Source organism: Orycteropus afer, unplaced genomic scaffold (genome assembly GCF_000298275.1).
Source record: "Orycteropus afer afer isolate SDZICR_OR568_19922 unplaced genomic scaffold, OryAfe1.0 scaffold00033, whole genome shotgun sequence".
NCBI lineage: Eukaryota > Metazoa > Chordata > Mammalia > Tubulidentata > Orycteropodidae > Orycteropus > Orycteropus afer.
This window is the reverse complement of record NW_006921620.1, coordinates 4,866,084-4,892,732: the sequence shown is the minus strand read 5'-3', so window position 1 is coordinate 4,892,732 and position 26,649 is coordinate 4,866,084. Positions and strand designations below refer to the sequence as shown.

Here is a 26,649-nt window from a genome sequence, read left to right as displayed (position 1 = left end):
AAGAATGCTGAAAGTACCATGGACTGCTAAAAGAACTAACAGATCTGCGAGGAAGTGCACCCGAAATGCTCCTTGGAGGCAAGAATGGCCAGACTTCGTCTCACCTATTTTGGTCATGTTGTCAGAGGGGGTACCATTCCCTAGAGAAGGATGTCATGCTTGGTTGGGTGGAGGGTCGACAAAAGAGGGGGAGGCCTTCAACGAGATGGATTGACACAGGGCTGCGATGATGGGCTCAAATATAGCAGGGATTGTGGAGCTGGCATGGAATTGGGCAGTGTTTCGTTCTGCTGTGCATGGGGTCGCTATGAGTTGGAAATGACTCGATGGCACCTAACAACAACAACAACATATATGGGGAGCTTTGGTGGCATAGTGCCTAAGGCATTTGACTGCTAACCAGAAGGCTGGCAGTTCAAATCCACCAGCCACTCCTTGGAAGGAAGGTTTGGCAATCTACTTCTGCAGTGATACCGCCTTGGAAACCCAAGGAGGGGTCACTATGAGTCAGATCTGACTCGATGACAGTGCATTATATATATATATATAAATTAAAAAAAAAATTGCAAGCCTTCCTAAATGTCCCCACTCTTAAAACAAAACAAAACGAAGAAAAGCAGTTATGCGGAAAGAAGTGACAGAATCCTAGATTCATAGCAGGTTGGGATTGATCTAACCCCCAACTCAGAAACTCAGAAGCTATCCGTTCATCTACTCTAACCTCAGCATGTGTGTGGAGGGCATATCAAGTCCTGGGAATACCAAGGTGAAAGCCTAGACCCTGCCTGGAAGGAACCCACATGTCTGAGTCAGTGGGGGAGACAGGCACAGGAGCAGCTCTCTCCACAGTATATGATACGGTTGGCTCAGGAAGCACACATAGCATATTGTGAGGTCCCAGAGGAGGGTATCTATATCTAGCCCGGCCTCACGGTCAGGGAACTTCCTGGAAGAGATAACACCTGAGTGACTTGTAAAGGAGCAGAGGGCAGAAAAGACATGCAAAACAAAGCACCCTACCCAGGGGAACTTCATGCTGAAGTTGAGGCGTGGCAGGAAGTGGGACCTGGTAGGGGGAGAGTTGGGACCAGATGGGGAGCAGAACACATGGCCTTTGTGCTGGGAAACGATGGAGCTTGTTCTGGGCACAGGGGGGAGCCAGTGAGCAGTTGGATGTGAGGCTCATGAGGGCTTGAGGTTGTCCCCTTTGTGTGTAGGGTGAGTTTGAGAAGCAAAAACAGTGTGTCCCCCAAATTATGGCCTGTGTCCTCATCTGGGCCCTGTAGATCCGACCAGTTCTGCTTGTCTTTGCTCTACTTAGTCCCAATTTCCTCCCTCCACCTTCTCTTCCTGCCTTGTCCTTTTTTTACACTCATAATGAGATCTTATTTCTTACTTCACAGTGCAGTTAAGACCATCAGGCATGACTTTTATCCATCCCCTACTCCCTGCCCCCACAAGCTACAGTTTATATCTAATATCCAACTGGGATCCTTGCTTCCTTCCTTCAGCCTCCAAGGATGAAGTGGCCCTCTGCCTGACCACAGCCAGTCCCACCACCTGTGCCTGTGACCACCCACCTCCTCCAGGACTCCACCTCATTGGCCTTTTCTCTCCCTGAGCTCATTAATCTCTCTTTCGCTCTCAGCACTTTCCTCTTAGTTTATAAACATGCTCTGGTCTTTCTCATGGTAAAAAAAAAAATCCCTAATTTCTATGTCGGGAGCTCTGGTAGCATAGTGCCTAAGGCACTTGACTGCTAACCAGAAGGCTGGTGGTTCAAACCCACCAGCCACTCCTCGGAAGGAAGATGAAGCAATCTACTTCCGTACTGATACTGCCTCGGAAACCCAAGGAGGAGTTACTATGAGTCGGGTCCGACTCGACGGCACATAACAACAACAACAACAACAATTTCCATGTCTTCCTCCCTAGTACCTTCTCCTTCCACCCAACAGTTAGCTAACACAGTCTCTAATTCCTCATGTCCCATTTACCCTGCAGTCCCTTTATTATATGCATGTGGACCTGCCATATGGCCAAGTTCAGTTCTTACTGTCCCATTTTGAGTTTATTATAACACTGTTGCACTTGGCGTTGTTAACCCTTCCTTCCTGAAACTCTGTTCTCTCCACCTCAAGAACACTGTATTCTGCTTCTCCTGGATCCTTTCTAACCTGTCTCCTTGGATTTCTTTTTCTAGGCTTCCTCTTAAAAGCCAGCATCCAATTGCCTTCTTCTCATGTTGCACCCTATCTCTAGGTGGCAGTGAGATAGGACACTCCATCTATACTGAGATTCTCAAATTGTGTCTCTGGTCTAATGCTTCTCCATAGCACCTGGACCCCATGGCCTGGTGAGTGATTCCACCCTAATGGTCCACAAGTACCTCTGACTGCATTTTCTTCCACAAACCTGCTCCCCTTTCATGTTTCTATTGGATGTTGGTGGTCAGTCATCATCCAGCAGTTCCCATGCATCTCCTTTCTATTCCTCTTCCATGTCTTTTCAATTTCCAAGTCTTTGTGATTTTTTTCTCCTGGACATTTCTCTCATCTGCTTTTTCCTTCACATCTCTGCCACCACTTTATTAATTCATACGTCATCATCTCTTTCTCAGAATTCCACAGTAGCTTCCTAACGGACTCTTCTGCCTCCTTTATTAGGAGATTATTACCCTTCTATTTGACATGAACATGTCTATTTCTAGGTCAAAGTGGTTGGTGTGAGTGGGCACCTAGAAATAGGACAGGAGGGAGTCTGGATTAATTTCCTTAGGGAGTTCAACCAAGAATATTTGACCTGTCATTTTAGGACAATAACAGCCCAAGCCTTCAAATATTTTAGCACAGACCTCTTGTTCCCTGTAAGTCTTTTCTGTACGGACTAAACATTTCTAGTTCTTTCTATACTTTGAGACACTTGGATTTTAATATTCAGTCAATCCCTAATTTCATATGTTTGTTAATCCCTAATTCCATATGTCTGAGAAAATCATGAAAATACTGGTTTTTGGTCATGTTTTCTCTTGAGATACAAATATTCTTGCCACCTATTTAGCTCCTAGCAACATTGTACAGGCTTATGAGATCTGAGCTGTATTGTGTTGGTGGTGGCTTGTCCCTCTAAGCCCAACTCCTGGTTGTCTGTTTCTTCCCATGGGATCTAGCATGGTGTTTGTAGATTTTTCAGAAGCTTGTTCAATGAAATATGTGGATGTCAAATGCTTTTCACTCCTCTGGGAGAAATGTACCTTTAAAGTGTCATGTGAGTTGTATACTGAAAGTGATGGGTTGATACTTGCCTGAAACCTACCTTTTGATGAATTATTTAGTTTTTACTGAGAGTTTATTATGTATCGACATTGGAGGTACTTTGTCCCAGAGCAGATTTCTAAGATAGTAGTCAGTCATGGTACTGTTTTGGAGAGAATTTAGAAAGTCATTCATCCCATACCCCATGCTGGAAGGCTTTCTGCATCTTTGGTGTTTCCTCTGTGTGTTTGGCATGTCTCATTTTTTCCTTTGCGACCACGTCTTCCAGTGTCCTTTCAATACCATGCACTTCGTTGACTCAGTAGTGTCTCATTCATTCAAGATAAATTAAGAAAAAGATAGTATTTGAACTAAGCTGACTCAGATTTTCTGATATTCTAACTGAAGAACAAATAGGACATCTATTTTGGTCGGCCGTAGTCTTCGAATCTTTGTATTAGGATCTGCCTTAGCCAGGGCAGGGTCTGATTTTTTTTTTTTTTCCCCCCTTTATCTCCCATTTTCTGTAGATGTTAACAAAGCATTACTGTTACTCAGCGTAGTCTTGCTGCCAGACCTGGTGATTAATATTTCACTTGTATTATCTTGTTTAACCAGTATGTCAACTTGTGTGAGAGAGAAATCATTTGAGGACATGGTCAAAGGGAACAAGGCAGTTTAGAGGGATTTTCATGGGCCATCTGATGCTTAGCTTTTTTTTGGAAGCCCTTCTCTTCACCAGCCCAATAATTATTGAGTACAAGCTGTGACCTGCTTTCATGTTAAGTATGGCACTTCCAATTTCTGTCTGGGAGGAATCAAAATGCAGAGCTGCCTCATGAGTGTGATTTAGACCTCTGCTTCTCTACAGGCTGCTTCAGGAAATCGTCATCTAAATTTGATCCAGAAGAAGGATACCCACCAGGGACATGGAGCAGGGCAAGATGTTAACAAATGGCCCAATGAAAATCTCATGAGGTTTCAGTTTATCTATTCACAGGGAAAGGAGCTCTAGTGGTGTAGTGCCTAAGACATTTGACTGTTAACCAGAAGGCTGGTTCAAACCCACCAGCCACTCCTCAGAAGGAAGATTGGGCAATCTACTTCCATAGTGATTCTGCCTCAGAAACCCAAGGAGGGGTCGCTATGAGTCCAGTCAACGTGACGGCAGTGAGTTTTGTTTTGTTTTGTTTTTATTCACAGAAAACAGTGAGACCCCTTGGAGCTGAGCACTGAGTGAGCCCTTGGGTAAATAATGCTTGGTCAAGAGCGTAAGAAACAGGACAGGCAAACCCACTGGGGCAAGTCAGGATGGAAGGAGAGCTCATGGTAATAAGTACACTGGACAATTCCTCCAGCATGGGGGTAACTAACCTTTGTTCAAGAAAGAAGCCACGTTATTGGTGTTGGATGCATTGCGTTCTGTCAGGCTTAGAATTCCTCTCACAGTTTTCAGACTGAAATCAGTCTCCATCAGCAAGAAATCATTTTCAGTCCCTTGGTGTTCCATCAAAATACAACCAAGCTTCAAAAACATTTGCTTCGTAATCCAGCAGGATGGGAATGTGTGGAGACCTTGCCCAGAGAATGACTGGGGATAAAAGGTAGCAGGAGTTGAACATCAAAGGGAGCCATGGGTGCCAACCAGAATGGTTCTCATGTAATTAATTTGGCATATAGGATTAAGTTACTGCTGCCTGCTTAGAGCATCCTCCTGCTTTAAGACTCTAATCTGCACAAATTAAAATTAAATTAGTCTTTTTCATTTGCACACATAGAAAGCAGAATTTTAATGGGATTTCTCACTACCTTAATATGCAAGGCGTTCCACAGATACTCTCTTCAAATTTCGTATGCATGGTTTCTAAGCCTCTTTTGATAAGAGTTTGATAAGATTTCATCATGAATAAAATACAGTCTCTTGGGTTTGGGCTGTCTGAAGTTTGATGATATTTTTCTGTCTGCACTGGGGTCATTTTTTCTGTGAAAAGGAAAATCGCATACAGGAGGAAAATGGAGCATCTCAATTGAACAGCAAATGTCAAATCAGTTTGTAACGGTACTGGAATGGAAATCTGGTGTGAAATGTGATAAATCACACAGGTCTAATTGTAGCGTGATCAGATGGCATCAAAACTCATCTCCAGAATCGTTGCTGAAAATGAGATTCTTTCTAGGATTTGAGATAGACCAATTTACATCCTCAAGGTACTTAAAACATTAACATCAAATTAATCAAAGTGTTCTAGAATGTGAAAACTTAGCAAGAATTTATGAAATCCCTTTGCTGCTGATTCCTTTTTTCATTAGAGGCCAGAAACCCTTGCTGACCTCAGATAAGGTAGAAACACTGAGCGCTTTTGTAGTATTCTTGTTGTGTGTTGCTATACATTCTCTTCAAATGTTTCATCTTCTCAAAGAGGTTGTCATCTTGGTCAAGGGCATAGAGTTTCTTTTTTATACCATGTCTACATCTCCCCTCAGCTCTAGAGGGGAAGGCAGAGTAGCACAGCAGGCACTCAGTAAGTCCTTGGGTTTACTCTAAGGCACAATGTTCCAGTGAACATCAAACTCTTGTATTTTAAATCCACCTGATTTTTTCTGCAGAACTTTGGCCAACCGGGCAGTATGTATATGGATTAGGAAGGTGCGCACAATGTTTGCTTTACTGAGCTTTAATGCAAGTATTCAGAGGCATAGGCTGAGAGAGAAGGGGCTAAGTGAGGCCTGAAGACCCTCATTTGTTAAGAACCCAACCCCTAAAAGGCAAAGAGGCCCTTGGGACACACCAGGACCTCTCTGCTAGCCCAAAGCATGCTTTGTGTGAATTAGAATAATGGGCCCTTTCCTTAAGACATTTTATTGCCATCTACCAGGCAACTGTCATAATCAATATATAAATCTATGATGGCTCTGCATGAAAGGCACTTCCTTAGATGTAGTGCCATTGTGCTGGGCACATCCTTGACCCACTGACCCTGCCACGGGGTGCTCAGCAGCAACCCAGCTGGGCCGGAGCAATGTTCAATCGCTCATGCCACCACTTGGTTGTGTATACCAAATAGGGGATATAAAACTTGAATATGATTTTTTTTTCCTCTTTGGAGTTTTATTTACAAACTAAATTGTTTATTTAAGTAAAGACTTTGACTTTAATCACAGTTATCAGTGTAAGTTATCAGTTATCACGTAGCACCACCATTGAGAAAAGTAGGAGTGGTGAACTCAAACCTTTTTTCATTTCTCTTTTGAATCATGATAAAGAATTTTTAGGCAAGCCACAAAACCTGCTAACATCAAGAAAAAGTGGAAGTGTAATAATTGTTTCATTGTAAGACAGTTGGATTGCCACAAACACCATCCCAGTTCCTTCTGTTCCCTTCAGTTTAAAACATCCACGGGCTTGTTCTAAAAGTTACTGAACTTGAAACTCATGTAGAACTGGACTTTTATTTTTTTGGTCTGTGGGCAGGGTTCAGCATGGCAGAAGCAATTGGGATTTATTTGTTCTTTCAGTTTATGATCAATTTATGCAAGTCCTCAATGGTGTGAATACCAACAGAGTCTATAAAAGTCCTTGATATATATTGGGATTTGGTTATAAACCATTCTGCTGCTTGAAATTCAGTATAGGCAAGAATTTGTTATAAAGTCTCTTTGTAAGTATCCAGAGTCTCCAAAGACCCTCAGTTTTAGGTGGATTCAAGGTGCTTCCAGATGTGGAGATATATTAGTGAGAGTCCAGCATGCCTTGTGTAGTGGTTATCGAAAGTCCACTCTGTGACATACCAGTTCTTTATTTTATATGTTCACAACACTTATTATGGACTTTGATGGCCGTCATGGTCTTGCCAGTTTAGTAGATTTGAAATAAGGGTCTGTCTCTTTGGACTCTTGTGTTGCTCCAGATTGGCAAAGGAGTCAGTCACTTTAAGCTACCTGGTGGCTGTTTATGGCATGAACCCATGGGGTTTCCCATCCTGAGCTCATGTTGAGAACAAGGACAGAAATCAAACCAATTTTATGTGATGATCCAGAACTCCTGCCGGACGTAGGATTTTGTTTGTGAACATAATTTCTGCATGAGATTTCTAGAGAAACTTGTCCTGTGGAGTTTTTTTGGTACAACGTGATGAGAAGTCTGGACTGTTGTTGGCTTCTCCCTCTATCTAATAAGCAGTTCCAGGTCAGAAGAAAGGAAGTGTCTGAGAGCCTCAGTGGAGTTGTGGATGTTGTGGCCTGACAGTCCAAACTAGAATAAAATAGCCCAGCTGCTTGCTCACCCCCTTCCTTTTCCCTCTCCTCTTCTCCCCTTTCCTCCTCTCCCAATCCCCTTTTTCATGCACACATTCCCTTCCTCCTTTTTTTCCTTTATTTCAAGCAAGATCATCACCATCCCTGGTCATAGAATGAATGAATGACTAGAAAAACCATCTCAATTTTAAAAGTTCAACAAAAAATGCATTGGGAACTGTTATAGATTGAATTGCGTCCCTCAAAGAGACATGTTGAAGTCCTAACACCTGCCCACCTGTGCAAGTGCCTTTATTTGGAAATAGGGTCTTTGCACATATAATTAGTTAAGTTAAAGTGAGGTAGGGTGGGCCCCAATCCAGTACAACTGGTAACCTTATAAAAAGAGAATAGACACGGAAGGTAACTATTGACAGCTAAGGCAAGGATTAGAATGATGCTGTCACAAATCAAGGAATGCTTGGGACTACCAGAAGTTGGAAGAGGCAAGGAGGGGTCTTCCCCTAGAGCCTTTAGAAAGAGCATGATCCTGCTGACACCCTGAATGCAGACTTCTAGCCTCCAGAACTGTGAGACAATGAATTTCTATTGTTTTAAGCCACTTAGTTCGTGGTTATTTGTTATGGAAGCTCTAGGACACTAATATGACTAAGTGTCCAGTGCCCTGAAGATACAAAGGCAAAGGAGATATAGTCTATGTACAGGCACCTTGCAGCCTGTGCAAAACACACAAATTTCTTGCACTGTCATTCTGTCAGTCTGTCCTCTGTGTGTTTATAGGTATGTGAGCCAGGTAGAACTAAACATGTGTAATTGTTAATATTGAGATATGTATACATACAGAATGCTTGCCACTCAGGAAAAGTGTGCCTTTTTATAAATGGTCAGATTCACCCTGCATGGATAGAACTATTTAGGATTACTCCAAACCCCAAGAACTATAGGCTTTGAACTGAAATAGGCAAAATAAACAAATCTGTGCCTAAGTAGAAATTGGTTGTCCCAACTTCTGGCTTTGCTTAATTCCATCAGAACAAAATTATTCAAGGACAGGTATCTTAAAACCTTCTGATGAGTTTTATAATTCTTTTTTTGTTACTGTTGTTGTCAATCCTTTAAGGAGCCGTGTTGGCACAGTGGTTAAAGCACTCAGCTGTAAACTGAAAGGTCAGCAGTTCAAACCCACCAGTTGCTCCAAAGGAGAAAGATGCGGCAGTCTGCTTCATTTTACAGCCTTGGAAACCCTATAGGGCACTTCTGCTCTGTCCTGTAGTGTCACAGTGAGTTAGAATTAACTCAAAATCAGTGGGTTTTTTTTTTGTTGTTGTTTGCTTGTTTAATTCTTTAATGATGTAATTTCTCATTTTTGCTTCTAATAGTAATCTTTGAAAAAAGGGTTGAAATTCTGTATTTTTAAAAGTGAGCCCCTACTATGTACGGCAAAATACAGTGCCAGGTGTTTTCTATGCATTTGGTCATTTAGTCCTGTGAGATGGAACTGTTACCCCTCTCTTTTTTTTTCAGATAAATACAATTTATGATATGAAAAATCAAGGCTCCCCTGCCGTGCCCTTCTGCCACTAAGCAAATAAATAACCAGAAAGGGGCACAGCTGTGGAAGGAGGAAGAAAAATAAAATCTGAAGACAGATTCTTAAGTACCCTTCCCTTTCCCAACCCCTCCCCCATTTTTTTCTCTCAGAATACAGCACCAGCAGTTACCCCTCTTAGTGAATAAAGAAATGGGTTCAGAGAACTCTAGAAACATGTTCATTCTCTCCTCTTTTTCCTACCCAGTGATGAGCAAGCTGCCAAATGGAAGGCCAGCAGGTGAGGTTATTGGCAGTAACTGAGTGTTGATTGGGCATCTACTGTGTGCCAGGCACGAGGCAAAGTTCTGGGAGACAAATGAAAATAAGGTATGACCTCTGCTTCACAGAGCTTATGCCCAGCAGACCATGTCATCCACTGATTACAGGCCTTTAGTGGATTCCCCGTACCCTCAGATAAAATCACACTCACTTGGCTGGCCTTCAAGACCCCTGCCTACCCCTGTGAGCCCCAGCCAGGCTGTCAGGAGGCATTTCTCCAGGTGTGCCACTCTGTCTGGACCCCATGACAAAAGGCTTGAAGGAAAGGAGAGGCAGGTCGCTGTGACTGGGACTGTAGGGCTGGAGAAGGTGTATCGGACATGTTAGGAAAGTAGCTCAGGGCCATCACTTGCCTTATGGAAGCTTCAAGCACCTTTATCTGTAGGTTCTGTGATCCCAGGAGAGTGTATCCAGTACTTCCCAGGCCTTGCCAGCATGTGGTCACATATGAGGTTGTGAAAACTCTAATGCCTCACATCTGCTGCCTCAGGAACCCCGCCTGCATAACTCCAGGACCCTAGTCTGTCTTTCCCACCAACCAAGCCTCTGCCAGTTGTTTTTCAGGGCCCTCAGGGACCTCACTTACGGCTACCCTCAGTTCCTTGGTGATCTAAGCCTTCTCCAAATTCAGAGCTAATGTTCAGTGTGTATGCATTTTCAATATATGGCAAGAGTTCCACTCACTGGGGCTGTAAGGAGTGCCTTAAATTTTAGTGATCCTGGAGTGGAGGGTAGGATGGGGGCTCTGCACCCCTCCGTGGACCAGGTCTGAGTCCTGGGGAGAGTGAAAACTAGACATAAAAAGCCCATCAAGTCATTGTGGACAAAGAGACTGGCTATATACCAGCCTTAGCTGGGATATCACCTGACCAAAGTCTCTGAGCCAAGGAGTGTTACAATAAGTCTGGTGGTGGTGTAGGTGGCAGGTTGTGGGGCCAGAGACAGAGATAGGAAACCATTAGAAGATTACTGTAGATGTTCAGTGAGAAATGGGAGGATGAAATAGCAGAGTCAGTGGAGATTAGAATGAGGGGACGGGGGTAGGAGGTAGAATTGAGGCTTTCTTGGCAGGCTGAAGATAATTCTGAAAGTTCTAATTGGGTAATGAGAGCAGTTGTTGTTATTTGCCATCGAGTCAGACCCGACTCATAGTGACCCCTCTTTGGGTTTCTGAGGCAGTATCACTATGGAAGTAGGATTGCCCAACCTTCCTTTCGAGGAGTGGCTGGTGGTTTGAACCACCAGCCTTCTGGTTAGCAGTCAAGTGCATTAGGCAGTATACTACCAGAGCTCCTAATAAGAGCAGAGAAGATGGCAATGTTGTGGAAATGGAAGAAGAGCAAGCAGGGTTTGCAGAGATGAGGTCAGGTTATCCATATTGATGTCTGAGCTCTGAAGCAGCTTCAGGTGAATAAAAATATCCCTACCAAGATACCAGTGCCAAGGGGTGGAAGTAGAGATTTGGGTTCATCAGCACATTTCCAAAGTCTCCAAACTGGCCTTGTGTCTCCTATACTGGCCAGTGCATTCTATTCACTGCAGCCAGATTGATCTGTCTAAAAGCATCTTTTTTTGTACCTGTTGACCTCCTAGGCAGAAATTTTTAATGACTGTATCAGGAGTGTAGAGATCTAACCACTCAACCTTCTATGTTGGGTTTCCTTCTGTCTGGTCCCTGCCTTTTCTGGGTAACAGGTGGCAGGCATCCAGCCCAAACTAGCTTAGGTCACAAGGAAGTTTACTGGCCCTTGTAATCAGCTGAGGCCCGGCGATGTGTGTGCCACTGGGACAAGCTCTGTCTTTTTCTCCACTTCTCTTTGCATGCTGAGTTCATTTTCTCAGCCCAGCATGATCCACTTGGCAGCAAACATGGTGGGAAAGCAACTTCCATATTTCAAATCTCACAACTTTTCACCAGAGAGGGATAGAGTGTCTTCTTCACTCAGTTCCATTTAGGAAGATCCCAGGAAGAATTCCGAACGCTCCAGCTCAGGTCAGAGGCCTTCCCTTAGGCCAACCAGCAATAGCCAGGAAGGTGGGATCTGAGCCACATGGTTGGTTGAAGATGGAGTTTTTTGGGGGGATGACTAATGCATGCCCACTGCTGTACCTCTGCATGCTTCAACACTGCTCCTCCACAACTAGAACCTCTAGTCCAAGCAAGTGCATCTATTCTTTGTCTCCCTTAGCTCAAAATGCCCGTATTTCACCCGTCCTGTTCTTCTCATTAAGTTTTATCCTCAAGATCCAACTCTGATTCCCCACTCTGTGCTCCCTCCTCCCTGCCTCAGGAAGCTGTTCCTAGCACACTCCTGGGACTACAGTGACCTTTCTTCCCTCTGAATTCTTGTGGTGCTTTTCTTTCCCTTATCATATATAACCTTAGAGTTGTTCTTTATCTTGAAAATTATAATAGCTTATTTATGAAACTCTTACCATGTACTAGGCATTGTGCTGAACATGTTACCCTCTTTCAATTTTCATGACCGATGAAGCAGGTTCTGTTCGTTTTATTTTTTAATTTTATTGTGGTAAAAAAAAAAAAAAATACTATTATTGTTAGGTGCCATCAAGTCAAATTCAACTCATTGTGACCCCATATGACAGAGTAGAACTGCCCCAGGAAGGAGCCCTGGTGGCTTAGTGGTTAAGCACTTGGCTGCTAACCAAAGGTCAGTCATTCACACCCACCAGTTGCTGCTCCATGGGAGAAAGATATGGCAGTCTGCTTCTGTAAAGAAGACAGCTTTGGAAACCCTATGGGGCAGTTCTCCTTTGTCCTGTAGGGTTGCTGTGAGTCAGAATTGACTCGACAGCAGTGGAGTTTTGTTCAAATCTTTATGAGTCAGATCCTTCAGGTCTTTCTTCCATGGGTGGGTTCAAACCACCAACCTTTTGGTAAGCAGTTGAACACTTAAGTTTAATCATTGTTCCACCAGGCCTCCTTTAAAAAATACACACACACACAAACACACGTTTAACATACAATTTGCCATTGTAGCCATGTTTAAGTATACAATTTAGTGCTATTAATTGCATTCACAATGTTGTGCAACCATCGACACTTTACAGTTCCAAAACTTTTCATCTCCCCAAACTCTGTAACCTGTAAGCAATAGCTCCCCACCTAGTACCTACCCCAACCCCTACTTTCTGTCTCCTTGCGTGTGCCTATTCTGACATTTCATACAAGTGTGCTTGCCTTATTTCAGTTAGCATAATGTTTTTAAGGTTTATCCATGTCTTAGCATAGAAGTGGGTTTGTTTTAACCCTCATTTTGACACAGGAGGAAACCAAGGGACAAAGAGGTGGAGTAACTTATCCAAGGCTTAAAGATGCAACTAGTCGCCATGAAGTTGATTTGACTCATGGCAACCCCGTGTGTGCAGAATGGAACTGCTCCATAGAGTTTCCAAGGTCGTGATCTTTCATAAGCAGATTGCTGAATCTGTCTTCTGAGGTGCCTCTGGGTGGTTGCTAATCACCAGTCTTTCAGTGAATAGTGAGCATTTAACCATTTGCACCACACAGGAATAGTCTCCAGAGCCTAGGGATGCATTAAACTGCAGGTTTGTGTATGGTCTTCCAATAAGACTGTGCCCTCCTTGAGGGCAGGGACAAGGAACCTCTATTTGTTTCACCCAACTCCAACGGGTGCTTCGCAGATTGCTTGGTCGATGATTGGTGGTGCTCATGAATTGCATCTCCACACTCTCCCTTTCCGCCATCAGTTCCTGGGCCTGAGGTCTTTCCTGGTCATTTGCACAATTTAAAATTCTCTGGAAACTGGGAAGCTTTTCTTACTGGCAGGAACATAGTAAAATAAGTATTAATTATAATGCTGATGCCATCTTTTCTTATTGTCTCAACTGTTTGCTCCATGCAAATGAGTGTTCCCAGTCTCCTGGAGGTGAGTCTGACAGATGCCGCTGGCATACCCTCCTTCTTCCCTGACTCTGAATGCAGCTCGCAGCTCTCCAGCGAGGCCAGGTCCTATTGTTGTGCCTGATTTGAAATTCAGGCACTAATGCTCACGCAAGCCTCCCAAGACACGGCCCCTCACTTCGTTCCTCCCAGGCTGGAACGGTTTCTCTTCCTCGGAGAGCTGTTAAAATGTGGGTTTCTTCGTTAATTGAATTTCCCAGCACGTCGGCAGAGCTGGCTCTGCGCCTGCAGAATGTGCTTTCCACATCCTAGGCTCTGGCTATTCCAGCCTGTCAAGACTGAACTTGCTGGCCACGTGGAGCTGCAGAGATGTTCATTCCAGATTCAGAATGATATTCATGGTTTTCAGGCAGCTTCAGCAAGCTAAGACCAGTCCTGTCTGCATGACTGAACCCTAGGTGCTTGGGGCAGACAGGGCATATGGTTTAGCAACCGGAATGAAGAAACTTGTGCAAGGACCTAGCAGGCACTCAGTGACAGGCCACTTTCCTTAACTGCTTCTCTCCCAAACACCCACCTCATGCCTCTGTGCATCAGCCCTTAAATGTGAAGTCTCTTTATTTTATGTAACTGGGTTAGTAGTATAGTCATGCTCGGCATAACATCTGTTTGGGCAAAATCCAACCATGAAAGTCCTTAGTCCCATAAGAGTATAATGGAGTTCAGAGAACCTGATTAGAGAATGGGAATAGCAAATGCGACAGCTTTCTGTGTGCAGCGTGTGTATCTCATGTCTCTTGTATACAAAGTGAGTTGCCAGGGATGTGATTATATAGTACATATATAACCTATAATACATATGTCTTAATAGTCATAATAAATGCCTACATTACTGACTTATTATGTATTGTGCTTTATTTTCTATCTAAAAAGGTTATCAAAGGCAGCAGCATCTATCTCATGTATCAGGTGTCTCTTGAGGGTCATAGTATTATCTCTCTTTGAAAAATATTTTGATGAAGTGCATCGTGGCTCCCACATGCAGCAAAACCAGTGCCAGTGATGGCAACAGCAGCAAGAGGTAGAGGAGAAGTACTGATCTGGAAGTGAAACAAAAGTTTATTCAACAACTAAGATGGAAAATCAGTGAATGCTATTGCTTGCAATTTAAGCATGTTGACTGGACAGTCAAAACGATCCTCGGAAACAAAGAAAAAATTCTCCTGGTTGTTCAAGGATCAGCTCCACTGAAAGCTACAAAGCTAGTGAAAATTTGACAGGGGCCTATATCAGATATGAAGAAATTGCTGATGTTGTGGGTTAAAGACCAAACACAAAGTCGAATCCCTCTCAGCACAAACCTTATTCGAAATGCTTAAAGAAAAAGCAGGTATAGACCAAAATACAGAGTTTGTATACCATCCAATTCACATAACATCCTATTTTTTGGAATGTGTCTTGGACATTAAGCATGACTGTATTATGCTATAACTCTATAAAACTAATAATGGTTAACACTGAGCATTATGTATTTTAAGTGCTTTATAGATACTGACCCCTTTAATCTTCATACCCATCTCATGATGTACTTATTATTACTCCCATTTCACAGACAAAGAACCTGGCTCTCCAGAAAGATAAAATCACGTGCCTAATGCCACCCAGCTGGTCAGTGGCACAGTGGCCTGTGGTCTGAGTTGGCCTACTGGTTGGCCCATGCTCTTGAACACTGTGCTGTAATGCACCTGGCAACATCAGGTTTATTAAAATGCTGACAATAGGCAAGATGTAGGTAGACTCAGATTTCCATGAAAAGCAACAATTGTAGTAACTTAGGAATTTACTAGCTAAACTTCACTTGGCTTGGGCACAAGTGGCCTCACCCACCTCCTGCAGTTGCCTCCATTATCAACATAACTATACCTTATCTCAGACCCAAAACTAAATACTAGGATAAAGAATAAATTTTAGGAGCAGACACATGTGAAGGGTGCCATGATATAGTAGTTAACTAAAACCTCATGGATCACAACAGTCTGGCCTGCAGCCAATCAGGGATGGTGCAGAACCAGGTGGCATTATGTTCTCTCTTCCTTTCTTTCCTGCTCCAAGTATATTTATATTTAAACTTCTGTGTGCACATCTCTTTCTTTTACCACTACCACCCCAAAAGAACTGCTCTAAAAATGTTGATGGGTCATATTCAGGCAAGCCTTGGGGTAGAATGTATGGGTTGAGTCCTGCTGCATCTTTCTTTCATTGGGACGTCTTTCCCATGGGGACAGGGGAAGATTTAGTCCTAGGAATGAAGCTGGCAAAGACCCAGACTGTTCTTGATCCTAAGCAGAGCAGCCTCCCCTGCGGAGGCTGAGCCCTCAGCTGCCGTGGGGGTTGAAACTCAGGATGGCTGGAGCCCAGGCAGCTAAAACCCAGCCTTGACTCTGCTACTCCTTTAGCCACCACCCTCACTCCTCCAGACAAGAAGCACAGAAGACGAGGAATCAGACTTGCCTTCTAGGAATGAGGTTGCACTTCAGGGGCTAATAGAGAATCTGAGCTTCTTGGAGAAAAAGTCGTATTACTATAGTGTGGTTATTAGTTACATTTGCAGCACTTGGAAGAGATTGACTATTAGAAAAAGGATGCGGGGCCAGCATTCTCTGTGACTTCACAAGAGGGAGACAGAATCACCATCAGCAGTCCAAAGGTGATTCCTACGAGGCCAAACATGCCACCACTATTGTGGTAGTTAAGGTTGTGTGTCAACTTGGCTGGGCCTGGTTGAGTGGCTAGGCAGCTGGTGGTAGTTATTCCCATGATGATACTAGCAATCAACTCCATGGTGGGATCTACCACAAGCAGCTGAGTAGCTGCTTTAGGGATGTGGTCCACTTCCCGTATATATGAAGCAGCTTTGGGAATGCTCTCTAGCTTATGGCACACTTGAACCCTGCATGTAGCCGTGTCATTGTTCAGCAGCCTGCCATGCTCTGCCAACCTTGGAACTTTCAGTGGACTTGAATTAATGGCCTGCCATGTGGTTTGGTAACATCAGGACTGTACCTTTTTACTTGTCAACCTTGGGCTTGTCAAACTCAGCAGCCAGCAGCTGTCTGAGTGAAAAAAAGCCTCTAGCTTCAGTGGGCCTTGAGCAGGAGGCAGAGCTTGAGCCCAAGGTTGAGGAGCTTTCCCCCAGCCCCCTAGATAGAGCCTCGCACTTTGAACTTGGACTTAAAGCCTCCAAACTGTAAGAGAATAAACTCCTCTTTGTTAAAGCCATCCCATTTGTGGTATATTCTTGTCAGAGCAGCACTACGTAACCAAAACAACCAGCCTTCTTGCCAGTTCTGATACCAAGCGTTCCTCCCACGGCACTCACTACTTCCCCGCTTGGTTCGATAATTCATTGCAATGGCCACACAGAACTCATAGACAATATTCATGATTATAGGGTTTATTAGGGAAGTAACAGGCTACAATTCAGGAATGCACTCAATTCTTCAATCAGGACAGTCTCCCCTCTGCTATACCCTCAGGCATGCCTCTCTGGCCCTTGGCCTCTCGGCCTGGCCTCTATTCTGCTTGAGCGTATGTTACAAAGCTTTCAGTTCTGCCAGTAGGTGCACCTAAGTGCATCCCACTGTGATGGTAAGCCTCCTGCCCAAAGGCACTCAGCTTTCTGATTCTTCCCTGCCACTCTGTCTTCGTGCCTCTTAGCTCCTCAGCTGGTCATCTTAGCCAGTCGTCTCTGCTCATTTAGCTCTGCCAAGAGGTCCAGCACAGGGATCTTGGGTTCAAGGATACACTCCACTCCACCTCTGGCTGTTTTCTCTTGATGGCAGTGAGAGTCCCCCTTCTGCCTCTAGGAGGGCTCATTTTTTTCCCCCTTCCCTTCCCTCCCATCCCCGGTAACCAACAAAGTGAGTTTTCTTCCCTGAATAAACTTTCTTGACTTTTTACAACAGTGGACTCATACAATATTTGTCTTGTGATTGACTTATTTCACTCAGCACAATATCCTCTAAATTCATTCATGTTTCGAGATGATTCATGTATTCTGCATTATTCTTTAGTGTTGCGTAGTATTCCATTGTGTGGATGTACCATAGTTTTGTTATCCATTCATCTGTTGATAGGCATTTAGATTGTTTCCATCTCTTTGCTGTTTTTTGTTAATTGTGCTACAGTGAACAATTTGTTAATTGTGCTGCAGTGAACGTGGGTGTGCATGTCTGTTTGTGTCCTTTCTCTCACCTCTTTAGGATATATTCCTAGTAATGGAATCGCTGGATCAAATGGTACTTCAATTTTCAGTTTTTTAAGGAAACGCCATGTCATTTTCCATAATGGTTCTACCATTTTGCAGTCCCACCAGAATGTATGAGAGTTCCAATCTCTACGCAGCCTTGCCAGCATTTATTACTATCTGGAATAGTTTGAGTCTTCCTCTGAACATTTGGTAAAATTCTCCAATGAAGCTGCCCGGACCAGGACTTTTTTTTTGTGGGGAGTTTTTTTTATGACCTGTTCAATTTCTTCTCTTGTTATGGGTCTGTTCAAGTATTCTATCTCTGATTGGGATAGTTTAGCTAGGTCTTGTATTTCTAAAAACTTGTCCATCTCTTCTAGCTTCTCAAATCTGTTGGAGTATAGTTCATAATATTCTGTTATTATCTTTTTTATTTCAGTTGATTCTGTTGTGATATTGCCCTTTTCATTTATTATTCATGTTACTTGCATGTTTTCTTTTGTTAAATTTGCCAGTGGTTTGTCGATTTTTGTTAATCTTTTCAAAGAACCAGCTTCTTTTTTTTTTTTTTTTTTTTTTAATTAGGATTTGGGTGAAGATTTACAGAGTAAATTCACTTTTCATACAGCAGTTCACATATACTTTGTCTCATGTCATTGACCAAAATTTACAATGCAGCAGCTCCCCTCACACTTCCTCCCCATAGTTACCTCCTCCCAGTGTCCATCCCTTCATACTCTTCTGCACCCTGAGCTATCTCCCTGTGCATAAGCAGCCCTTCCTTCTCCCATGATTGTTCTCTCCAGGGCGTGTGTCTACTTGAGGTAAATGTTTAACTCACATGCCTGTACTTTGTTTGGCTGGAAACCACAGTTGTGGGTTCAATTCCAGACCTGAAGGGCAGCTAGGGGCCATAGTCTCAGTGGTTACACCAGGCTCCATTGGACCAGCAAACCTGGTCCCCACCTTCTTTTTTTTTGCCCCAAATGATTTTGAGTTTTGTACCACATTGTTCTCCCTCTTTATGCAGGATCTCCTACATCCCTTCCAAGTGGATGGCAGTGGTAGCTGGGCACCATCTAGTTCTTCTGGTCTCATAGTTGTGTAGGTTGCAGATCGGATTCAAAGAACCAGCTTCTTGTTTTGTTGATTTTTCTGTCTTTTTTTGTTTTCCATCTTGTTTATTTTGGCTCTGATCTTTATTATTTCCTTGCTTCTGGATATTGTAGGTTTCTTTTGTTGCTCTTTTTCTAATTGTTGGAGTTCTTGAGTTAAAGTGTTGATTGTGATTCTTTCCTCTTTTTTGATGTGCACATTTATTGCTATAAAGTGACCTCTGAGTACTGTTTTTGCTGTGTCTCATAGGTTTTGGTAAGTTTTATCTCTTCATTCTCATTTGTTTCTAGGAATTTTTTTTTTTTATTTCACCTTTTATTTCTTGTGTTACCCAGTAGTTTTTGAACAGTGTATTATTCAGTTTCCACATACTTTATTTTTCCCCTTGGTCTTACTGATTTCTAATTTTATAGTATTGTGACCTGAGAAGACGCTTTGTAGTGTTTTGGTGTTTTTGAACTTATTGAGGCTTGTTTTGTGTCCTATCATGTGGTCTATTCTGGAGAATGATCCATGTGCACTGGAGAAAATGTGTATTGTGTTTTGGCTGGGTGGAGTATTCTGTATATGTCTATGAGGTCAAGTTTGTTGATTGTGTTGCTGAGTTCTTTAGGAGGGCTCATTTTAAGCCTAGCAGAGTGACAACACTAGCTAATCCCCATATTAGGGTGCTATACACCTTATTTGCACAGTCCCTCTCAGTAATCTGGTGGGAGTCACAAAGACCAGCTAGAAAAGCCATACCAAGTAATTTACTGTACCACAATTATTTGTGACTTTTTCTTGCTGTCTCTTTCTGTCTGGCAGTTGAAGAATATAAAATCCAAAGGGCCAATGAGAATTGCATCTCCTTTCATTGTAAACTTCCTCTAAGACACATTTGTGTTACTTGTTCTGGGATGTTACAGTGCCCACAGTCCCATTCTGACAGGGCAGGAGTGCTGCTGGGATTTCAGGAGTGAGGATGACTTGGGTCTGGCCAGACTCTGAGGCACATTGAATTCAGAGGAAGTGTACACAGACAGGAATCTGTGGGTGGTACAAACGGTTGACATGCTCAACTACTAACCGAGAGGCTGGAGCTTTGAGTCCACCCAAGGGTACTTAGGAAAAAAGACCTGGCAAACTATTTGTGAAAAATTAGTCATTGAAGACCGTATGAACATATTTCTACTCTGACACACATGGGGCCAACTTTAAAGCAACTGGTTCTACATAGACAGATGTGAGAGAGCTGGGAAATGTGAGTCAAGAGAAAAGGCTAAAGAACTGGAATGGTTTGGAGTGGTATTCTTGTCTTCTTTATGCAAGATCATTAGCTTTTTGAGTTCTGGGACCTTACTCTGTCTCATCTCAAGCTTGATTCTAGGCAATGCATATAACAGTGCATGTGAATATCATTTTTCCCTAGAAAAGATAATATAGTCTGAGGAAGGGCAGGGAGTCCCTGGGTGGCCCAAATGGTTAAGCATGCCACTAGCCAAAAGGTTGGCTGTTTAAACATGTCCAGAGTCACCTCACTAGACAGGCCTGGCAATGTGCTTTGGAAATAAGCGTATGGAGCAGTTTTACTCTGCACAAATTCTGACTTAGGGGTTACCCTAAGTCAGAATTGACTCAGTGGTAATAAACAGCAACAACAACAAAGAAGGGCAGTAGTGTAGCAGTTTTAGAATATTAGTAGAATTCATCAGAACTCCAGAGAACACTGAGGACCACACAAATGTGGTGAACTATTGCCAAGGATCGAAGTACCAGTGTGTTACCTTAAATTGAGAACAAGCCAGGGCCATGACTGAAATACCTGCATTTCAGGGAAAAATTAAATTCCCTTCAGGTGGTGGCAGAGAAGCTGAAGGGTGCATAGTTACCAAAGATTCAGATTGCTGCGGGGAAGCCAACAGAAATCTGCCAAGTGTGGCAGCAATGTGACTGTTCCTGCAAAGCAAGAGTCTCATTTCTGGTCCCCAAGGATCACAAATATTAATGACAACACTCTCAAAAATACAAATGGATGCACTTTGCCAAAATTTCTTATATGGTTTTCCATCACCAACCTTGGCATTTATAGTCCATCCAAGTGCCAAATTAAGTGGCAAAATCATAGTTGGTGAGATCAAGATTTCATAAAGTATAGGCAACTAGAAAAAATAATAAAAGTTGTATTAATATATGGGATTAAAACAGTAAGTGGAAGCTCTAGAATTAACCCCCACTATTTAGGAGCTCTGGTAGCATAGTGCCTAAGGCACTTGACTGCTAACCAGAAGGCTGGCGGTTCAAACTCACCAGCCACTCATCAGAAGGAAGACTGAGCAATTGCTTCCGTAGTGATACTGCCTCAGCAACCCAAGGAGGAGTCGCTATGAGTCGGGGCTGACTTGATGGCACATAACAACAACAACAACATAACCACTGTTTAACTGTGAGGGTGACACATGTGAGTGACAATTCTGAATTGCCTTCCTCAGCTGTTCAGGAAACATTGCTCACATCATCTGCCCCGCAGCAAACCTGGCTCCTTTTAATGCATTAAACCCTGCCCTCATGGGCTTGAAATGACAGGCCCTTTGCAATTGCTTGCTTCCTTGGGTTTTGTCTCTCTCTCTCTCTCTACCCCCCCTCTCTCCTTTTCTCTCTCCCTCTCTCCCACCTCTCTCATTCTTGCTCCCGTCATCTCCTTTCTCTGTCCTTCTTTAATTCAAGTCTAGGCAATTGTGTAACCACTTAACCTTTCACAAATTATGCCAGAGCTTAAGGGCATGTTTTTTGAAGTCTGGTCTTCATCCCAAATTATTTGGGAGAGTCAGTCTTAATAATCCCCTTTTCTCTCCTCTCTAAGTGCTACCTTATAGATGTGCAAAATCTACAGGGGAAAGAACAGTAATTGTGGATTTTTCCTCTGAGTTAGGACAGAAATAACAAGAGAGCTGATTTTATATTTTTGGTAACAAGTATAAAACAGTATAGTAGTATCTCAACACTTGGAGTGAGATTGTTGCATATAAAATGGTAGTAGCAACCTTCCTGTTTATGAGAGATGCTAAGAGCAAGAGAACATGTAAACACACGTGTGTGTGGGGAAGAGAGAGAGAGAGAGACTAGGGGAGGTGGCCTGGGTGTTGGGGCATCTTAAATTATCTCAGGAAGGAAGAAATAGGAAAATATGGACTAGCTTTTTGGAGATGAGTGAGTAAGATTTCAATGAAGGATGATTCAGAGCAAAGGATCTGCTGAACCCCACATTTTCAGAACACAGACGAAGAAGAAATGGGCCCAGGTTGTAGCACAAGGAATTTAGACTAAGCATACGGGCTAAGCCATTAGAGTGGCTAAACAGGGCATGTATTGGATGCCATCGAGTTGAGTCCAGCGCATAGCAACCCAGTGTGACAGAATAGAACTGCCCCATAGGATTGTCCAGGCTGTACAGAAGCAAATGACCAGGTCTTTTCTCCCATGGAGAGAGGCTGGCTGGATTCAGACTGCCAATCTGTTGGTTAGCAGCTGAATTCTTAGCCTCTGTACCACCAGGGCTCCTTAAACAGAAGACAGGACTACAGCATCAGTTAGGATTTAGTTCAGCTGCTTCTGACAGGAACATCCAAAACATCTTAAACAGGATGGAAGATCACACAGAAGAGCTGGATAGAGGCAGGCAATCCAAGGCTGGTGTGTTGGTTCCATGGGCTGCTTCTAGTCACTGTGTTCCCACTGCTAGGGTGTGGACTTCCTCCTCGTGGCCCAGGATGGTGTTGGGGCTCCAGCCATCACATCTCGCCTCAAAAATCTTACCAACACTTGTTTTTCCTTCCTTGCCAGAACTTAGTCATGAGGCCACATATGCCTCATGTTGTCTTTCAGCTGTACGGCAGCATGCCGGCTAAAAATAAGGGTTCTGTTAATTTGAAAGAGAGAAGGGGGAGATCCATGGCTAAGAAAAGCCTTAGACCCTACTTATCTTGGGGTATTTTAGTTCATTCAGTAAACAGTGAGTATGTGCAGGCATCGCTCGGGGGCAGTGGTAAAGAAGACAGATGGGTTTCTGCTCTCATGAAACTTACAGTCCTAACAGATGATAAGACAGACAATGAACCTAACAATAGAGTGGGCCAGTTGACAGTCAACATTCTATACTCAGTGCTTCCCAAGAGCTGCCTTCAGATGTACTTGTACCTAATTAATGATCCATGCAGACAGTGGCAAACATCATTGTCTAAACCAAGCACCGTGGGTACTCTCTATATATCAGCACCTTTTTTATCCCAATTCAGTTCAACAGACACTTCTCGAGTGGCTGCTGTGTACAAGACAGTGTGGAGAAGAGGAGGAGGAAAGAGTTGAGAGAAGTAAATTATTAATACCTAGAGCCCCACCTTGAAAATGGTCCCTGGGTCTTTCTGGGGCCAGAGCTCCTCTCAGCAAACATGCACAGAAAGACGAGAGGATAAGAATCCAGTGGTGAAATCTCAAATCTGTTTTCATTTTCTTTCACGGAAAAGTATTGGAGGCTCTTTTCTATCTGAGGTGCAAATCAGTGTGATGAGGAATAATTTTTTCATTCCTATGGGACAAGCTGAGGAACCTGGGAAAACAAAGGGACAGCTTAGGGTCATGGTCTCTTCCTATTCGCCTCATGTAACCCTAAGCGAGTGGTTTCTGTGCCTGCTGGGAACTGGGAAGGTGTCCAAGTTCAGTTCACATGATGTAAGTGGGCTTTGGTTCAAAATTAAACCTGGAGACCATATTTCCCACCCAGAAGTCCCTGCTTTGGCCACTGTGCAGTACTCTAGACTAGGGATTCTCACACTAGCTGAGGTGAAGGAACAATTTTCTGTTTAAGTTTCAATTCCCAATTAGTCATAAAAATGAAATGTTAGAGAAATGAAGTGAAAAAGATACTCAAAATATCAACTCAGATTTCTGTTATTAGATTCAAGAGACATAAAATTATTCTGTCACTGCTTCAAAAGTTTCTAAAGGCTAACTCCATTCCTATACTTGAGTTTGCCAGTAGCAGAGAATTCAAGGCCATCACCACCAGCCCAGGGATTGTACCTTGGGCACCACTATCCTAGAAGTCTAGGACATATAGCCAGTCAGGGACTGCCATCCTTCCCAGCCCCACGTTAGGACAGTTCTGACCAAGGAAGAGGAAGCTCCCCCTGGGGAGAGAGCAGCCCAGCCTAGAACATGTGCCTCACAGCCCGACATCTCTCTCTGACTCCCCTCACCCCCTCCCCACCTTGCCCAGCTCACCATGGTTTTTTGTTTTTAATTTTATTATGGTAAAATATATATAACAAGATTTTTGCCCTTTTAACCATTTTTAGGTGTACAGTTCAGTGATGTTAATTGCATTCACCCTACTGGGCAACCATCACCACTGTCTGTTTCCAAAACTTTTTCATTATCCCAGACACAGACTCTATACTCCTTAAGCAACTCTCCATCCCTCCCCTCTTCAGCCCCTGGTAGCCACTAACTGACTGTCTGTCTCTGCGTTTACCTATTCTAGCCTCTTCATGTAAGTCAGATCATACAACCTTTGCCCTTTTGTCTGACTTATTTCACTTAGCATACTGTTTTCAAAGTTTATCCATATTGTAACATTTATCAGAATTTTATTCCTTTTTTATTGCTGAGTAATATTCCATTCTATAGATATACCACATTTTGTTTATCCATTCCTCTGTTGAGGGACCCTTGGATTGCTTCTACCTTTTGGCTGTTGTAAATTGTGCTGCAATGCACACTGGTGTGTCTCCGTGTTTTTAACTGCTACCTGAGTAGAATGATCTAAGGAACAGCTTGCTTGGCCATCTCTCCTATCATCGTCCCCATGCTCAAGTGGAAATTTTATTACACATTTGCCGCCAGAGAAATGAAAGGTCACCATGAACTGTAATCATTATCCAGGCTCCCCTACCTGGACACGGCTTTCAGCCTACACTGGTTTGATTAGCATTGCAGCCAACAGTGAGGTAGTCCGTCACCTCCACTGGCTGGCATGGCCTGGCCTGGCCTGGCAGGGTGAGGTCACTGTGAACTCTTCATTTCAGTTCTCCAAGGAGAGGCACACCATGGACAGGACCCCCGAGAGACTGAAGAAAGAGCTGGAGGAGGAGCTGCTGCTGAGTAGTGAGGACCTACGAAGCCACGCCTGGTACCACGGCCGCATCCCCCGACAGGTACATGGCTCTCCTCCCCTCCAGTGCACACACTGTTCTAGCCATGTCCAGGTTGATGACACTGCTGGTCACACTCTCATGCCATGTGGGATTGAACCCTTGTTTGTCCAAAAACAAATACTGCAAAGTGGCCTGCTGTGATTTCATTTAGGCCTGTCTCTAAGGAGACCACAGGAAGAGCTAAGGTCAGGAATCCAAAGTACATTTCCACACGCTTGGTAAGTGGATGGAGAGAAAGCAAGTGCCTCTGTGGTCTGTAAACAGTTGCAGGAGTGGCAGCCACAGAACTGGTAACCTGAAGTAGGAGGCCGGGGCCAGGTTCAGATAATAGAGCCCTTAGCTGGCTGCCTACAGCCTTACACCTGCAGGAGCCGGCTTCCTTTCTAAGGCAGTGGCTTAATTTCAGGTGAAGAGGGTATTTCATGGCAAAGAGCACCAAAGTCATCTCTGCCTGAGTGAGGCTAACACCTTATTCACTCTCTCTATCCATTCCTTACTTGATCTGAGACCCAGGGATGGGGAAGAAAGAGGAATTATCCCAGTGACCACAGGCTCATGGCCTAGAATGTCCCTTCTGTGATTGTCATTCAGGTCATTACCATGAATAATATTACCCCCCCCAAAATAGTATCAGAAATTGAAAATAGAGTAAGTTCACAGAATTGAGATGCAGAATTTACCGAGGGTTTTTATTGTTAATCTGGTCTAGCCAATCATTAACCCAGTACAACATGACAGTAAAGAAGTGGAGAGCGAGGTGGGGGAAGGGCATCATATCGTAAAAAGACTTCTCAGCTCGGCACTGTCAAACATAAAATTTTTTATTCTGACCTTGTTTTTCTTAAAGTTTGAAATTTATTGTAGGAAATACAGAGAGAAAAAAAAAAGTGGACCCCCACCCATAATTCTCCCTCCTGAAATAACCAAGATGAGTATTTTTTTTTATATCATCCTAGACTTTTCTACATCAATTATGTAATCATACTGCATATTTTTTTCTCTTTTTTAAAATTGTGGTAAATATATAAGTGTCAAAAGATTTACCATTTCAGCAGTCTTCACATGTACAGTTCAATGACATTAAATAAGTTCCCTTAATTCATCTTTTTTGTAGTCCACTTTTCTTCACTTAATGATACCCCCTGGGAATTTTCTCGTTAAAAAATATGCTCCTACACCATCCTATGTTGTATGCATGTCTGTTGTATTCATGCTCTGCAATTTATTGGGCATTTAGGGAGCTCTGGTAGCATAGTGGCTAAGGCACTTGACTGCTAACCAGAAGGCTGGCGGTTCAAACCCACTAGCCACTCCTCGGAAGGAAGGTTGGGCAATCCTACTTCCGTAGTGATACTGCCTCGGAAACCCAAGGAGGGGTCGCTATTGAGTCAGGGCTGACTCGACGGCACATAACAACAACAACAATACCCTAACCACCATCCTTTAAGACAACTACTGTGTTCATACCTATAATTATCTCCTTAGGCTAAATTCCAAGAAATGGAATTTCTGAGTGAATGTATTTTTAAGGCAAAGATGCAATTTTAAAGTAACCATGGTGATGTACTATTCTAAGCTAACAGAGCTATATACTATTGACCGAATGTATAAATGTATAACTGGAGTGTCATAATAATAATAATAGTTAACCTAACACTTCATTCCTTTCAGTCCTTCTGGCCACACTATAGGTAATATTATTATCCTCATTTTATAGGTGATGTAACTGAGCCACGAGGAGCTCTGGTAGCATAGTGCCTAAGGCACTTGACTGCTAACCAGAAGGCTGGCGGTTCAAACCCACCAGCCACTCCTCGGAAGGAAGGTTG

General features: G+C 43.3%; 1 protein-coding gene across 1 annotated transcript in view; it reads left to right on the top strand.

The window, feature by feature from the left end:
- The window catches only part of BCAR3 (BCAR3 adaptor protein, NSP family member), a 135,534-nt gene that overhangs the window by 79,994 nt on the left and 28,891 nt on the right, over positions 1-26,649 (top strand). The window contains exon 3 of the mRNA XM_007936063.2: positions 24,692-24,820. Within this exon, the coding sequence (XP_007934254.1) occupies positions 24,692-24,820 (129 nt within the window). The remainder of the gene's footprint in view (positions 1-24,691; positions 24,821-26,649) is intronic.